The 18,484-nt window shown below is 37.1% G+C and overlaps 1 protein-coding gene across 3 annotated transcripts in view; it reads left to right on the forward strand.

Moving 5' to 3' along the window:
- Nucleotides 1-18,484, forward strand: part of TOGARAM1 (TOG array regulator of axonemal microtubules 1) — an 81,979-nt gene that overhangs the window by 8,580 nt on the left and 54,915 nt on the right. For all 3 annotated transcript variants that reach the window (XM_013055796.2, XM_013055780.2, XM_013055791.2), the window contains exons 2-4: nucleotides 6,734-6,890; nucleotides 11,334-11,468; nucleotides 18,054-18,359. In XM_013055796.2, coding sequence (XP_012911250.2) covers nucleotides 6,734-6,890; nucleotides 11,334-11,468; nucleotides 18,054-18,359 — 598 coding nt within the window. The remainder of the gene's footprint in view (nucleotides 1-6,733; nucleotides 6,891-11,333; nucleotides 11,469-18,053; nucleotides 18,360-18,484) is intronic.

Genomic DNA, 18,484 nt, shown 5'->3' on the forward strand with positions numbered 1-18,484 from the left:
CATATATAGGCATTATAGGAATTTATCCCCTTTCTTTTTTTTTTTAATGATTTTATTTATTTATTTGACAGACAGAGATCACAAGTAGGCAGAGAGGCAGGCAGAGAGAGAGGAGAAAGCAGGCTCCCTGCTGAGCAGAGAGCCTAATCAGGGGCTCCATCCAAGGACCCTGGGATCATGATCTGAACTGAAGGCAGAGGCTTTAACCCACTGAGCCACCCAGGCGCCCATACAAATTTTTTTTTAAAGGAGCTATATTGGGACGCCTGGGTGGCTCAGTGGGTTAAGCCGCTGCCTTCGGCTCAGGTCATGATCTCAGGGTCCTGGGATCGAGTCCCGCATCGGGCTCTCTGCTCAGCCAGGAGCCTGCTTCCCTCTCTCTCTCTCTGCCTGCCTCTCCGACTACTTGTGATTTCTCTCTGTCAAATAAATAAATAAAATCTTTAAAAAAAAAAAAAAGGAGCTATATTAATATACCCAACCTGTGAAGCTAGTGTAGGAAATTAAAGAAATTTGAGTTCCTGGGGCACTCAGACTGGAGTTTTATTTCTTCAAAGTGCTATGTTTAAAAGGATTTTGTATGAACTTTTTCTATATAATTATATACCAGATATTAAAACTTTAAAGTTTAAGAACATTTTTTTCTTGGTTAACCAAGGTCATTAATTAAACTTGCAGCTAGTCTATGTTTTCCCTTGAATGTACAGCTTGTGGCAAGACCATTGTTTGCCTTAAATAAACAGTACCTTCAAATCATAACAAGTAAAGAAATCCTAGAAGTCTTGGGTTTTATTTAATTTAATGCGGTATAAGCACTTACCCTCTTAGAAGATTTTATTATGTCATTTGAAATAGTGTTGTTTCATTTGATTTTATTCTGATTAATACAATCTACAGATAGACATGATATACCAATCTATTTGCTCAAAAATATTTTATATTCATAGAATGGAAAAATTTTACCTTCTGAATAACTTAGAGGATCTAATTATGATAAAGCAGCAAATTTTTAAGGTAGAAGCAGGTGCCAGTCTATTGATGTTGACCAGCTAAAGAAACAGAAACACTTAATTACCATTAGATTGATCATTGTTGAGTATGTTGGTTGTAAATATATCTACCACAAATTCATTGAGATTCTTTCCCTGAATAGTTGCAATCCAGTTCTCCTCTACTTGCATGTGTGTAGACTTAATGACTCAATTCTAACAAATAAGGCAGAAATAATGGTGTGTGACTTCAGAAACTAGGTCATAAAAAGGCACCACAGCTTGCATCTTGGTTGTTGTCTTTCTTGGATTGATTGCTCTGGAGGAAACCAGCTGCCAGATCTTGAGAAGCCCTCTGGAGAGACCCAGATAGGGAGGAAGTGAGGACTCCTGACAGTAGCCACTGAGTGAAGTTCAGTGATCCTCCACTCTCAGTCAAACCTTCCAGTGACAGCAGCTTTGCCAGTATCTTGATTGCAGCCTCCAAGATACATAAACCATCCAGTTAAGCCACTTGTAAATTTGTGATCCACAGAAAAAGATAATAAATATTCATTGTTTTATGCTACTGTGCTCTGGGATAATGTATTTTATAGCAGTAGATAACTAATTGACTAAGAATTGTGACTCCCAAGGATTTGGAGAGACATTCTTTTTTTTCCCAATGTCCATATCTTATATAGAAATGGCATTGAATTTTCCTAGTTTTTAAAAAAACTAAACTTGGGGCGCCTGGGTGGCTCAGTGGGTTGAGCCGCTGCCTCCGGCTCAGGTCATGATCTCAGGGTCCTGGGATCGAGTCCCGCATCGGGCTCTCTGCCAGTCTCTCTACCTACCTGTGATCTCTCTCTGTCAAATAAATAAATAAAATCTTAAAAAAACAAAATTAAATAAATAAATAAGCTAAACTTTCTTGAGGTTTGGAAAACTATGAAATATTCTTTTGTTTAGCTTTTGGAAATCATTATTTCTCTGAATGTGTCTAATTTATAATTAAACTTCTTAACTGTCCTTTAGCCTCAGAGTTCTAAAGTAATATTAATGTACAGTTACTCAGTTATTTAGAGAAATTGAAGAAAGCTGACAACTAAATCCATTGAATGTTATAGATTTTGTTTCCTTTCATCTTTGCTATAGGAATTTGATTTTTGTAGATATTAACCGGTAAATATTGGGCCCATTCTAAGTAAACGTGAAAAAACCCCAAGTTTTGGATGGGGAAAAAGAGATCTGGTTATTAGTGTAAAGGAGCTCATATCAGTACATTTAAAAATACTTAAACAAGGGGCATGTGGGTGGCTCAGTCAGTTAAGCATCTGCTTCGGCTCTGGTCATGATCTCAGGGTGCTGGAATCGAGTCCCACATTGGGCTCTCTGCTCAGCGGAGAGTCTGCTTCTCCTTCTCCCACTGCTGCTCCCACTGCTTGTACTCTCTCGCTCATACACTTTCTCTTTCTCTTTCAAATAGTCTTTAAAAATAAATAAATAAAATTAAAATTTAAAAAATACTTAAAATGAAACAAGAGGGGACTGAGGAGGGAGACAAACTATAAGAAACTCTTAATCTTAGGAAACAAACTGAGGGCTGCTGGATGAGGGGGAAGGGGTAAAGGGATAGGGTGGCTGGGTGATGGACACTGGGGAGGGTATGTGCTATGGTGAGTGCTGTGATTGTGCAAGACTAATGATTCACAGACCTGTACCCCTGAAACAAATAATACATTATATGTTAATTTTTAAAAATACTTAAATGGAGCACACCCCAACGAGATTGCAGATGCCTATTGGCTCCCTGTTATCTAGCAGAAATCACATAATAGATCATAAAATCAAAACCCATTTCTACCACTGCTTCTATCTGTGTGGAAGCTATTGTCCCTGTGTCCAATTAAAGTCAGAACCAGAAAGAGGCTTTACCAAGAATCAGATTCACTGTGCAAGAGCCATATTGCTCAGTCAGTTACATGAGGAAAGGTTAACTGGACTCAAGGGCCCAAGTCTCAGAAAAGGTACACTTGTAGGTTGTGTGTTTGAGTCTCATTTCAGACCCAGAAAAGCAGCATATTAGTGAAATTTCCAGAAATAAATATCAAACAAGGAGTCAGAAATACTTGGTTTGTTATTTGCAATGTTGTTTGTGTTCTTACATGTAAGAGAGTCAGCTAATTGGCTAAGTAAAGGGAAAACTAGAAATAGTCTCATTTAAATTATTTTGTGGGTAAACTGGTTAGCTGACAGCTACAGAAAGTTCAGTTTGGGTATTCTGCCTTGGGTGGGAAGCCTATGGATATCAAAGAAACCACCATTTTAGTTGTTTTAAAAAGGTATTTAAGCTGTGTAACATTTCTAAGGTCTGCCAGTCTCCTTCAGTCAGCACTGCTACCTTAAGCCAGAAATGCGCCATTTCTGTCATCGGAATTTCTTCCTTATCATTAAAAAAATTTTTTTTTGGAAGCAACCAAATGTTCCATAATAAGAGAATGGCATGCCTAGTCAATGCAATATTATGCAGTCTCTAAAAATGTACTAGGATATGTACATAACAATGTTCACTACAAGATTATAATACTGAAAAGTTGTGCATAGAAAATGTCCATCAGTAGGGAACTATGAGTTCAACAATAATGCATAATACTGGGCAACCGTTAGAAAGAATAAGCAGATATGTATGGATTACATGGAAGGATGTCTATAATATGATGAGCACTTACTGTGTGCCAGAGTATTATGTGATCTATTTTTGTTTCTTAAGAATACATTATTGAGAGTTGCAGGGTGGCTCCCTTGATTAAACTTCGACTCTCCATTTTTGGCTCAGGTCATGATCTCAGAACTGTGAGATGAGCCCCCCGCATCTGATTTCACACTGAGCAGGGAGTCTGCTGGAGATTCTCTCCCTCTTCCCCTGTGTCCCCATTCCCTCACATGTATGTACATGTACTCTCTCTAAAGTGAATGGATAAGTCTTTTTTGAAAAAATAGTTTTTGGAGGTATGTTTATATATAGAAAAAGATCTGTTAAAGAGTTTATCATCAAAATTCTAATGAAACGATTACCAAAGAAGAATTTTATATATTCTATATTTTTAGCGTTTTTTTACAATGAGCAGTATACTGTTTTTGTAATTGAAGTTTATAGCATTTATAAGAGGTTTTAGCAACATGGAAGTAGTTTTATGATAATGTTAAGTGCAAAAGTGAGATATAAAACTTCGTATCTAGTATCACAACCATGTTTTCTTCAAGTGTTTTTAAAAACACAAATATGGGGCAGCTGGTGGCTCTGATGGTTAAGTTCCGCCTTCGGCTCAGGTCGTGATTCTGGGGTCCTGAAATGGAGCCCCACATTGAACTCCTTGCACAGCAGAGAGCCTGCTTCTCCCTCTCCTACTCCCCCTGCTTGTGCTCTCTTTCTCTTAAAAAAAATAAAAAAATAGAATAAGTCAAGTAGACAAGCAGAGAGAGTCAAGTATCATATGGTTTCACTTACTTTTGGAGCATAAGGAATAGCATGGAGGACATTGGGAGATGGAGAGGAGAAGTGAGATGGGAGAAATTGGAGGGGGAGACAAACCATGAGAAACTGTGGACTCTGAGAAACAAACTGAGGGGTTTGGAGGGGAGGGTGTGGGGGGTTGGGTAAGCCTGGTGGCGGGTATTAAGGAGGGCATGTATTGCATGGAGCACTAGGTGTGGTACATAAATCCATGAATTTTGGAGCACTGAAAAGAAATAAAATAAAATGGAAAAAACACATAAAGTTTTCAAAGAAAAAAGAAAAACAGAGTTGTTTCAGAAGGAGACTTAAGGTAATCAGAACATTTTTTTTTTTTTTTTTTTAGAGAGAGAGAGAGCAAGAGCGCATGAACAAGTGAGCAAGTAGCGTGGAAGGTGCAAGGGGAGAGAGAGAATCTTGAGCAGGCTCCATGGCCAGCATGGAGCCCAATGCAAGGCTCCGTTTCATGACCCTGGGATCATGACCTGAGCTGAAATCAGGAGTCATGTGCTTATCTGGCAGAACCACCCAGGATAGGTCTTGATCTCAAAGTCAGGAGTTCAGGACCTGTGTTGGGCTCCTTGCTGGGCATATGGAGCCCACCTAAAGAAAAAAAAATGTATTCCCTTCTGTAGGATTATTTCTTGATTACTCACTATTTTAACAGAGTTAGTATGTCTTAATGTGTCTAATCAAAAGTTCACTGTAATTGGTTTCATTTTTATCCCATTTAATATAAACTATTGTATAATCAGTCATAGAAATTGTAATACTGTACTCTGAGAAAGTGAAGTCAGGTTTTTTTTTCATTTCAGGCATTATTTATTTTTCTTTATTTTCTGGGTTAATTTTTGAAGATGTTAACTCGTTTTTCAGAAAATTTGTTAAGGAAAAACAGGTTATCCGAGGATTTGGTAGTTCATAGTCTTGTAATAGTCAATTAGCAAAGAAGTTTTCAAATAGACATATCTTTAATTTTATTGTTTTTCATTGTTATTTGATATTTGGCAAAGTTTGCAGAGAAGCCTTATAGCTAACTACATATCTAGATTTGATTGTGTCTGTAAGCTTTAAATAAATATATAGGCAGTAAGTATAATTTATGTTCATTCAACTTTTTCTTTTAAGTTTTTAAGGTTACATATTTATTTATTTTTAAATAATTTCTGTACCCAACGTGCAGCTCGAACTTGCACCCCCAGGATCAAGAGTCACATACTCTTTTGACTGAGCTAGCCAGGCACCGCTGTTCTCTCAATTTTTTAAATATGCTATAGCCATATTGAATGTGAAGTGATCCAGAACAATTGAGGTCATCATTGGTGAAGAATTCTGAACCCTTGGGGGTGCTGGGTGGCTCAGTGGGTTAAACCTCTGCCTTTGGCTCAGGTCATGATTTCAGGGTCCTGGGATTGAGCTCCGCATCAGGCTCTCTGCTCATCAGGAAGCCTGTTTTTCCCTCTCTGCCTGCCTTTCTGCCTCCTTGTGATACCTCTCTCTCTCTGTCAAATAAATAAATAAAAATCTTAAAAAAAAAAAAAAAAAAAGAAAAGAATTCTGAATACTTGGATCTTGCTCTCACTTAGTTCTTGCTCTCACTTAGTCCCATAGCACTTTTGTACCTTAAGGATCAAAAGGGACATGTGAAAAAAAAATTGGATACTATAAAGTACTAGACTTATGTCAAGTATCAGGCACTTGGTTTCATCTAAAAAATCTATCCTAAGAAAACCTCCTAAGGGAACTGTGACATAGGTTACCATTTTTATTTGGGCTACAGAATATGGGTAGTAAATTTGTCACAGTAAGACTAGTAGAGTGGAGTGCTTACTGGTTCAATGACCTTCAGCTGGCATTTACTGCATAATACTCACGGATGGCATAGTGTGATAGTCTACACTCCTAAATCAGAAATGTTCTTTGCTGTATTCAAGTTGTCTTTTAATTCTTTCTGTCATTTACATTCTTTCCTTCCCAGCTGCCAGATTTGTACTTTAGGAAGGTAAGGTGCAGAAAATGTTTGGGGTAAAATAATAAGAAAGAGACAAAAATTTAGCATTTCTATCATGGAATGAAAAATACTGTTAGTGTACCATACGATATTTGGATGTTTATTTGTATCATTGTATATTTGATAAATTTAGTATTTTTTAATCTGAATTTCATAATTGAGTCTAAATTATTCTGTCATATTTATTACCAAGAAGATGTAACACATATTTGATAATTTTTTATTCTCTTCTTATAGTTTTCAGCATATGATTTCATCCCATCTCCAAAATTAAAGCCCTCTCAAGGAATGCCAGTAAATGATGATTTATGTTTTAGCAGAAAAAGAGTGTCAAGAAACTTATTTCAGAATAGTCGAGATTATAACCCAGATTCTCTTCCTGTATGTGCTGCTGGTAAGTAAAAGGTCCAGGTAATGGACATGTTGAAACTATCTTAAAGGTTTCTCTAAACTTAATAATTCCTTTAAGAGCTCAAAGAATTTATAATCTAGTAGACAATTCAGATTCAATAAATATTTGTTAAAGATATGATAGGAATGGGGCACCTGGGTGCCTTAGTCCTTTGAGTGTCCAACTCTTAATTTTGGCTCAGGTTGTGATTTCAGGGTCATGAGATCAAGCCCTATGTCTAGCTCTGCACTGGGTGTGGAGCCTGCTTGGGATTCTCTCTCCCTCTCATCCCATACACTTGTTTGTGCCTGCTCACTCTCTCTCTCTTTCTTTCAAAAAAAAAACAAAAAAAAATCTAATAATAATTGACACTTTGACATAATTGTCTCCTAAGGCTCTGGGAGGGTTTCTCACTGAAACCGTTTAAGTACTAATGTAAGGCAGTATTTACTTGATCAACAATCCATATTTATTGAGTGTCTCATATGTGTCAGATATTTTAGTAGGTACTGGGAATATGGCAGTCAACAAAAAAGGGAAAACTTTCTTCATAATAAACTTGCATTCTAATTGGAGCAAAGCAGACATTAAATAAATGCAAAGCATAGTAGGTTAGATGGTGATAAATGCTATGGAGAAAAATAAAGCAGAGAAGCGGAAATGGAGAAAGGGCTATTTTAAATAATGTGGTGAAAGAAGGCCACATTCAGAAAGAGAATATTTGAAGAAAACCACACAAGTATCGAGAGAAGAAAAAATAATACAGGAAGAGGGAATAGTACAGAATGCAGAACATGTTTGAGAAAGATCAAAGAGGCTAGTTAGTCTGGAATGAAATCAGTAAAGGTTAGAGAAGTAGAAAATGAAATTAAAGAGGTAATAAGGGTCCTTATTTATAAGGTCTAGTGGACTATTTAATGAACTCTGGTTTTTACTCTGAGTGAGGAACATTTTGAGAAAAGAGGTAACATATGTTGCCTTATATTTTCTAGGCATGTTTTGGATGTTACATTTAAAATAGAGCTAAGAAGGGCACTTGGGTGGCTCAGTCAGTCAAGTGTCCAACTCTTGATTTTGGCTCAGGTCATGAATCTCACTGTGGTGATATCCAGTCCCAGGTCTGGGTCCATGCTCAGAGAGAGACTGCTTGAGATTCTCTCCCTCTTCCTCTGCCTTTCCTGCCCCTGCCCCCAGCATCTCCCTCAAATAAATAAATCTTTTAAAAATAAATAAATAGACTTAAGGAGGGCAAGGGTGAAAACAGGGTAGAATTGATGGAAGTTTAACCAGGCTAGCAGTGAATGTAGTGAAAGCAGTTAGATACTAACCATATGTCATAGGTAGAGTTGATATGATCTGCTGATGGCTTGGGTATTGAATGTGTGAAAGAGAAAAGTAAAGAGTGCTCTAAGGTTTTTTGGTCAGAGCAACAGAAAGATGTTTGTCTAAGTAAGTGTTATAGAAAGTAAATATTATGGTAGTTTAAAGGACATGGTCATTGTCATGGGCCATATCAGTTAGAAAAGGCACTGAAGAGGAGGTAATTATAATGCATCTTTTGAGGATGTATATGATATAAGCAGTTAGAGGTGAGTTGTGAGGAGAGCAGAGGTTTACATTAGGAATGGGCTTGGGATATTCTAGGAGCTGTGTGAAGAAGGCATGATTCATTTTAGATGGTAGAGAATAAATTTGGATATGGGGAACCCTTCTGTACTAGGCTCAGAAATTTGAACTCATGCTTATAAGCTATATGGAACTAATGGGAGATTGTTTTCATTAAGGAAAAAAGAAGCTAGGGTGATAAGGTTGGTTATAAATCAAATAGCAATCAGGAAAATATGACCACTGGATATAGAAGATGAAGATAGGGAATAGAAAAAGATTTCAAGATTTAGCACACAGGTAATTACAAAAAGGGTAATGTGATGACAAAACAAAGCCAGTTGGGAAGGAAAAGTGGTTTATAACATAAAGATTTAGTTTTTTATAATTGTTTATTTGATATCCAGATGATATCATTTATTGAAATGTGTTAGCTATGAGTCCAGGAACAAAATTTAGAGAATGTTTTTTACCACAGGAGAATTTATATACCTTTATGCAGTAAAAGTCCATAATATTTTCATACAAAAATGACTGTTAGATTATGTAGTTTTAATGTCTAAGAGAGTAAAAGAAATGCAAGAATATATCCAGTTATGGGGAGCCTGGGTGGCTCAGTGGGTTAAAGCCTCTTGACTTCAGCTCAGGTCATGATCTCAGGGTCCTGGAATGGAAGCCCTCGTCGGGCTCTCTGCTCAGTGGGGAGCCTGCTTCCTCCTCTCTCTCTGCCTGCCTCTCTGCCTACTTGTGATCTCTCTCTCTTTCTCTGTCAAATAACTAAATAAAATCTTTAAAAAAAAAAAAAGAATATATCCAGTTATGCTCATACCATTAGTTAGGATTTTTATAAGGCTCATGCTTTCTCATGCTTTCTGTACTGTTGAGGGCTCTCACCTAGTTGTATAGATTTAAAATAACTGGAAAGTAAGACATCATATAACCTGATGCCAGATTGGATGACATGAATTATAAATACTGTAGGGATTTAAGAAAGGAAAAGGTGGTAGAAGTGGTGAAGTGGTGATGAAGTGGTTTGAGAAAACTCCAGGAAAAGTTGGGCATGAGCTGGACCTTAAAAAAGGGAGAGGTTTGGGGCACCTGGGTGGCTCAGTGGGTTAAAGCCTCTGCCTTCGGCTCAGGTCATGATCCCAGGGTCCTGGGATCGAGCCTTGCATCGGGCTGTCTGCTCAGTGGACAGCCTGCTTTTTCCTCTCTCTCTCTGCCTGCCTCTCTGCTTACTTGTGATCTCTGTCTGTCAGATAAATAAAATTAAAAAAAAAAAGCGGGGGGGAGAGGTTTGTGATTGATTGGCAGTGAAGAAAGAGAGGGACTCTTATAGATAGGGCTAAAGTAGAACCAAAGCATGGAGGTGAAAATTACTTTAGAAGGTGTCCAGCACATGAAGGTTAAAGGAGCTTAAAATCAAAGGGAGGTAATTTTATAAATCATAAAATTTTAGAACTTATATAAAGGACCCGCAGTAAGCAATAACCTTAACAAGCCAAGGGAAAGAGATCTTGGAAATATGGCCACATAAGCTTGGAAACTATGTGAATGCTGTGTTACATGTTAGGAAACAAACTAGAAGAGTTCTGCAGTACGACATTTTTGTATAATATATACTACAAATGTCAGGAAGAAGGAAAATCAGCCCAGGAAACAACAGATGTTGGTGAGGATGAGAAGAAGGGAAATCCTCTTACATTGTTGGTGTGAATGCAAACTGGTACAGCGACTCTGGAAAACAGAGTGGTGATTCCTCAAAAAGTTAAAAAATAAAATAAAATAAAAAGTTAAAAATAAAACTATCCTATGATCCAGTAATTGCAGTACTAGATGTTTACCCAAAGGTACAAAAATAATGACTTGAAGGGACACATGCACATTTTATAGCAGCATTTTCATGTTTATAGCAGCATTTTCAACAATTGCCAAATTATGGAAGGAGCCCAAGTGTCCATTGACTGATGCATGGATAAAGAAGATGTGGTATAGGTGTCTGAGGGGCTCAGTTGGTTAATCGGCTCTTAAGGCTCAGGGTGCTGGTATCGAGCCCCTTTGTTGGGCTCCCTGCTGAGCAGGGAGTCTGCTTCTCCCTCTTCCTCTGCTGTTTCCCCTGCTTGTGCTCTCTTGCTCTGTCAGATAAGTAATATCTTAAAAAAAAAAAAGAAAAGAATGAAATCTTGCTATTTGCAATGATGTGGTTGGAGCTAGAGAGTACTATGCTAGGTAAAATAAGTCAGAGAAAGACAAATACCATATGATTTCACTCATATGTGGAATTTGAGAAACAAACAGGTGAACATAAGGGGAGAAAAAAGAGAAGCAAACCGTAAAACAGTTTTAACTATGGAGAACAAACTGAGGGTTGCTGGAGGATGTTGAGGGGATGGATGGATGTAGAGAGTACTTGTTGGGATGAGCACTGGGTATTATATATAAGTGACAGATCACTAAATTCTACTTCTGAAACTAATACTACACTCTATGTTAACTAACTGGAATTTAAGTAAAAACTTGGGGGGAAAAGAAGGAAAGCAAGGTCTGGAGAAATGTTCCATGGTAAGGCAGTATGTAGAAAGAGTTTTTGTGTATATTTTTCAATATACCTTTCTTTGTACTTTTGCAGTCTCTTCTGTTCTTTAACCCATGATACCAATCAGATATGCCCATAGCAAAAACTTTCCCTTTCTTGCCTACTTAGTTCACTGTACAGTTACTCCTGTAGTTATTCCTATGCAAATGAAATCAATACTTATGAAATTTAATGTATTCATGAAATAAAGTTAATATTTAACTTTAAGAAAAACATTTATGTTTTTCTCTTCCTTCTCTTCAAAGGCAGTACTGGGACTCATCAGACAAATGTTTCTGGGAAGTGTGGACAACTTGGATTTTCACAGATATGTGGGAAAACTGGCAGTGTGGATTCTGACTTACAGTACCTAGGAACAACTAACAGTCATCAAGATAAAGGTTTAATTTCCAACTTTATTTGGATACAAAGATTTATAAATATTATGTAGGATATCCAAGTGTAGCTTACATGTTATTTTGTGTAATTTTATTCATTGCAAAAAACTTATATATTTTTTTTAAAAACTTACATTTTTAGTAACAGTTTTAATAACATTTTTCATAACTTACCCTAAAATGTTAGATTGAATAATCTTAATGTAAATATAAGTGGTAGAAATTAGAGGGTTTAGAAACTCATGGTAGAAATGAGCATTTTATTTTTTTATTTTTTATTATTATTTATTTATTTATTTATTTATTTATTAAGATTTTATTTATTTATTTGACAGACAGAGATCACAAGCAGGCAGAGAGGCAGGCAGAGAGAGAGGAGGAAGCAGGCTCCCCACTGAGCAGAGATCCCGACACGGGGCTGGATCCCAGGACTCTGAGATCATGACCCGAGCCGAAGGCAGCAGCTTAACCCACTGAGCCACCCAGGCGCCCCTTTTTTTATTTTTTTAAAGATTTTATTTATTCATTTGACAGAGAGAGATCACAAGTAGGCAGAGAGGCAGGCAGAGAGAGAGAGAGGAGGAAGCAGGCTCCCTGCTGAGCAGAGAGCCCGATGTGGGACTCGATCCCAGGACCCTGAGATCATGACCTGAGCTGAAGGCAGCGGCTTAACCCACTGAGCCACCCAGGCGCCCAGAAATGAGCATTTTAATACCAAGTAATTAAAAACATTATTCATTAAAAAGTACTGTGTTAGCAGAAGACAGTTATGTTCTGTAGCAGTTTTAATTTTTCCTTTTTCCTTTTTGAAAGAGATTATGCAAGTTGAGGGGAAGAGGGAGAATCTTAAGCATTCTCCATGCCCAGTGTGGAGCCACACTGGGTTCAATCTCACATTCCTGAGATCATGACCTGAGCTGAAATCAAGAGTTGGATGCTTAACTGACAGAGCCACTTGGGTGTCCCAGCAGTTTTACCTTTTAAGGCTGTTGAGAATTTATTAAGCCCCCTGTTAGGAACCATAACTTCTTGATTAGCTGTCATTTCAGGTATCTTATATATCTCTAAGATAGAGAACAAAAGGAAGGACTTGAGGCTGACTGTCAGTTATATGAATTTTTGATTTGAAGGGGTTTCTTAAATGTCTGTGTTAAGTAATAGCTTTATCAATTATTATTTAGAGGTAGGATCATATGAAATATTTTTAGAGGTATTTTAATTTTTGTTAAATATCCTTTACTAAAGTTTTTGAATGATAGGGACATATCTCTGTCTTTATTTGTCAATGAAAAGTAATGCTCATTTGAAATCAATAAGGAAGATTTGTTAATATAGTACTTAAATTTTAGCAACCCTTTCCTCTACCCACTACAAGGGCCTTATGACTCCATAAAGTTTTTCTTTATGGTGTCATTCCCAATAAAACAGTTCATTTTTCTTAATGAAAGAGATATTTCCTAAATTTTGACTAGATTCCCTGGGGACTTGTGATTAGTAGAAGCAGTGAAGATTCTCTCTGTTGCTTAGTCTGTTCCTGTTTACGATGTCCCCCAAATGATTACATTACCTTTGATAACTACCTCCACTCTCAGTGTTTAATCAGATCTTTGAGGCTCTGGTTTTCTGTAACCTCTCAGAATACCTGTAAGAGCAGTACTAAAGGGATATCAAGTTCTTCCAGAATCAGCATTTAACTTAATAATAGGTGTACATTAAAAAGTCTGTTAAGACCACCACCATGTTGGGGCATGTTGGGTGGCTCAGTGGTTTAAGCCTCTGCCTTCAGCTCAGGTCATGATCACAGGGTCCTGGGATTGAGCCCCACATCAGGTTCTGTGCTCAGATCACCTGGCAGTCATCACAAGTGTACTTCTTAATCCCCATCACAGATTTAATCCACCCCCAAACCTGCCTCCCTTCTGTTTCTTGGTTTCCCTTTTTTTTACCCCCTTTGCTCATTTGTTTTGTTTCTTAAATTCCACATATGAGTGAAATCATATGGCAATTGTGTTTCTCTGATTGTCTTATTTCGCTTAGCATAATACTTTCTAGCTCCATCCATGTCATTCCAAATGGCAAGATTTCATTCTTTATATGGTTGAGTAATATTCGTGTGTGTGTGTGTGTGTGTGTGTGTGTGTGTGTTGTGTGTGTATCTACCACATTTTCTTTATCCCTTCATCAATAGATGGGACACTTGGGCTATTTCTGTACTTCGGCTATTATAGATAATGCTGCTATAAACATCACAGTGCATGTATCCCTTTGAATTAGTATTTTTGTATTCTTTGGGTAAATACCCAGTAGTGTAATTGCAGGGTGTTAGGGTAGCTCTAATTTTAACTTTTTGAGGAACCTCCATACTGTTTTCCAGAGTGGCCTCACCAGTTTGCATTCCCACCAACAGTACAAGAGGATTCCCCTTTCTCTACATCCTCACCAATACCTGTTGTTCCCTGTGTTGTTGATTTTAGTTATTTAGTTATTTAGTTATCCTGACAGGTGTGAGGTATTAGTAGTTTTGATTTACATTTCCCTGATGATCAGTGATGCTGAGCATTTTTTCATGTGTCTGTTGGCCATCTGGATGTCTTCTGTATATTTTTAATTGGATTATGAAATGCTATTTTTAAGAGCCATACCTAAAACATGTCAAAAGAGAATGGGAGAAAGTAAAGCATGGAAAAGATATACTAGGCAAATAGTCAAAGATAGCAAGTATAAAAATACAGATATTCGGGAAAACATGCACACTAAAGGTATAAATATTTTTAGGGCTAAAGATTAACATCATAATGAAAAAAGAACAAGAAGAGATAAGACTTTGCTAAAATCATTTGGAGGTGGGGAAGAGTGTGTGTGACAGAATTATAAGGAGAAAATTAACAAATCCACAAATGTCCACACATCAATAGAAAATTTAAATAGAGGGACACCTGGACGCCTCAGTCAGTTAAGTGTCTGCTTCCTTGGGCTCAGGTCATGATCCCAGGGTACTAGGATCCAACCCCACATTGGGCTTCCTGCTCAGTGGAGAGTCTGCTTCTCCCTCTGCTCTTTCTCCTGCTTGTGTTCTCCCTTTTCCCCTCAAATAAATAAATAAGTAAAATCTTAAAAGAAAACTTAAATAGAATAAAGAAGTTTTAGATTAGGTGATACAGAGTAATGAACAACACAATTAATAAACTTGTGAAAGTTGTCTCAGAAATGGAAAACCTCAATAGACCTGTAATCGTTGAAGAAATTTTTTTAAAAAAATTTATCCCTACACACACAAAAATGACAAAAATATTCCAGGTTCAGATGGTGTTCCTAGTATTCTGTCAAACCTTCAAAAAGAGATAAATCCTATCTTAAACAAACTGAAAGAATTAAAAAAGAAAGTTTTCCTGCTTTATTTTATGAGATGAGTATAGCCTTAATTCCATGACCCCATAAAGTTAATGAATAAAGGGAAAAAATGGTGGCCCAGTCTTACCTTCATGGAAGACAAAGTCCCAAAAATGTATTAGCAAATGGAATCTAGCAATGTGGTTTTAAAATGTGTATGTTATATATTATGTGCAAGTAATCTTCCAGAAACTGCTATATTTTTAACATCACAGAAAGGAGGCAGACCATATAAATGTGTCGATAGATGTGGTTATATCATGCTTAGTGAAATAAGTCAAGCAGAGAAACACAACTATCATATGATCTCCCTGATATGAGGAAGTGGTGATACAACATGGGGGCTTAAGTGGGTAGGAAAAGAATAGATAGATGTGGTTAAAATTCAACATCTGTGCATGGTTACAAACTTCTAACAAACTATAAATAAATTTCTTAACCTGATATCTGTTAATACCTATTGCCACTATATTTAGTATTAAAGTATTAAAATTCACTTTAAAGTCAAGAATAAGACAAAATGCTCACTGTTACCATTGCTTTTGAAAATGATACTAATCCCTTTAGTATTGGGAAGCAGGCACTGTTCTGGAATATAAGATCAGAATCTAGTAGAGGAGAAAATAAAGAAACAAGAACAGAAGTGACTTCTGTGAGGAAAAATAAAGTACGATAGGAGACAGAATGTGATAAGGAAAGTTTCTGTGAGTGAAATGTTTAAGCAGAACCCCAAATGAAGTGAGGGAGTGAGTTACATTGATACCTGGAAAAATCCAGGAAGAGAGCATTCCGGGAAAAGAGAATAATCAAAGTACAAAAGCTCTGAAGTAGGACCACATTTGGCTTATTGGAGAAATAGGAAGGTCAGTATATTGAGTGAGAGGGAGAGTAATCTTCAGAGGTAACTTGGGGCCTTGTGGGATATAGTGAGGATTTGGGATTTTATTCTGAGTGGGATGGGAAGTGTTGAGAGGTTTTTGAGAGGAAACAAAAATAGCCTGATTTGACTGTTTTAAAAGGATCAGAGTTACTGTATAGAGAAAAGGCTTAGTAAGAATGGGGGCAGGGTGCAAATCAAACTAGTGAGGATATGGCTATTGTAAAGGCCAGAGATGATATGGCTTGTATTAGAAAGGAAGCAATGGAAGTGGTGAAAAGTAGTTGGATTCTGATGTACAAAGTAGCCATAAAGTTTGGAAGCATAGATAATTTTATAATGTATGCTCATGTAATATGAATAAGCCATTTACTCTGTATTCACCTAAGTTTTCAGACTCAGTGATCACCCTGTGTTGCTAATGTTGATTTACTAATGGATTAGATATGAGGTTTGTGAGAAGAATCAAGGATGAGTCCAGTGTTGTTGGCCTGAGCAACTTGAGGAATAGAGCTGCCATTTACCAAGAAGAGTAGATTTTACTGGGAAATCAATAGTTTGGTTTTGAACATGTTACATTTGGGTCATCTGTCTTTTTAAAGAGGATGTTGAGTAGCTTTTGATATGAAGTCTGGATACAAAGGAAAATCTGTGCTAAAAATTTGGGAGTCATTCTACTCCCTATCTAGGAAGAGCTTAGTTCAAAATTAAAAGTATAACATTTGTAGAGGAAGAAACAAAAATTGTCATTACTCTCAGATAAAATGTGGTACAATGTGATAATTAAGAGCACTTGGAAGCCACAGTGCCTGGGTCTGTATCCTAGCTTTATGATTTCCTAATGTGTGATTTTTGGCAATTTAGTTATCCCTCCTACGTTTTTTCTTTTAGTCTATAAGATGAGTACGTACCCCCTCAGGGTTCTTGTGAGGATCAGATTACTTAATACACACAAAGTGTTTAGAACACCACTTGCTCGGGGGGGGGGGGGGGAAGAACACCAGTTGACATGTAGTAAAGTGCTAGGTATTAGCTCCCATCATTATCATTTTCATAGTTGCCATCATTATCATTATGAAAATTACTAGATTACCTACAAAGATAATCTAAAAACATATACAGAAAACTGTTAAAATATTAAACGATTTAGCAAGGTTGCCAGAATATAAAGGTCAATAAAGTTCCTAGACACCAGCAACTTTTAGAAAATATAATTTTTAAGAAAAAAAAATTACAGTACCGGAACGCCTGGGTGGCTCAGTTGGTTAAGCAGCTGCCTTCAGCTCAGGTCATGATCCCAGCATCCTGGGATCGAGTCCCACATGGGGCTCCTTGCTCGGCAGGGAGCCTGCTTCTTCCCTCTGCCTCTGCCTGCCATTCTGTCTGCCTGTGCTCGCTCTCTTCTCTCTCTGACAAATAAATAAAATCTTTAAAAAAAAAATTACAGTACCAACAAAAAATATAAGTATATGGAAACCTAATAAAACCTAATGAAAGCTAAAATACATTTCTGAGAGACAAAGACCTAAATAAATTAAAGGAATTCAGCCTCCCTGTTTAACTGTTTTAAACAGAGAGGCTGATTATCAGAAAAATGGCAGTTATTTCTAGGTTGTTCTGTAAATTCAATGTCACTCCAATCGAAAACCCAACAAGGATCTTGTATAGGACCTGACAGCTGATCTTGAAATACATATAAAAGAATGGAAAGCCGGGAATGGCCAAGATAATTCTAAAGAAAATAAAAAATGGAAGGACATCCATCCTATTGGATAACATTATGATAAATAAAACATCTTAGTATTAGTGCAGGAATAGACAAAATAGACTAATTGAACCAATAAGAAGCATCTAAATGTGTGTGTATACATATATATATGTATATGTATATGAACTTTATAGATGAAAAGAAAGGACAGTTTAAAACATGGACTGGGGGGACGCCTGGGTGGCTCAGTTGGTTAAGCAGCTGCCTTCAGCTCAGGTCATGATCCCAGCGTCCTGGGATCGAGTCCCACATCGGGCTCCTTGCTCGGCAGGGAGCCTGCTTCTCCCTCTGCCTCTGCCTGCCATTCTGTCTGCCTGTGCTCGCTTTCTCTCCCTCTCTCTCTCTGACAAATAAATAAAAAAAAAATCTTTAAAAAATAACAAAAAATTTAAAAAAAAACATGGCACTGGGAAAAGTGCGCTATCTGTTTAGAAAAAAATTAGATCTTTACCTCACACTGTACAAAAAGATATAAACTTTAAGAAAAGCAAACCAGCTTTAAACTCTTAGATGTATATACATAAATAACATATTTTCTTTTGTTTTATTACAGTGTATGCTAGCCTGAATTTTGCCCCTAAGTCACAGCAGACCTTTGGTAGCCAGACAGAACGTACTTCTTCATATTCTGGTCTAAGTGCAAGTCCAGGAGGTTTCATCCTTCCATCCTATCCTCTCTCATCACCTCGAACTAGTCCAAAGCACACATCTCTTACCGTATCTCCAAAGAAATCTCAGGATACTTCTGTTAACTTCTCCAATTCCTGGCCTCTTAAAAGCTTTGAAGGACTACCAAAGCCAAGTCCACAGAAAAAGCTTGTCAGCCAAAAATCGTCTGACCCTCCAGGTAGAAATGATGGTAAAAATGAATACTTTCTTCAAATTTATTTGTGTTTTTGAAATATTACTTTGGAGTTAGGGTTGTTAGATCTTTAAGAACTGGCATTTTATTTCTCTGAATTAGGAAGCATCTAGGAAAATACT

The sequence above is a fragment of the Mustela putorius genome, unplaced genomic scaffold (genome assembly GCF_011764305.1).
Source record: "Mustela putorius furo isolate JIRA1106 unplaced genomic scaffold, ASM1176430v1.1 tig00000129_pilon_pilon_pilon, whole genome shotgun sequence".
NCBI classification, from domain to species: Eukaryota; Metazoa; Chordata; class Mammalia; order Carnivora; family Mustelidae; genus Mustela; species Mustela putorius.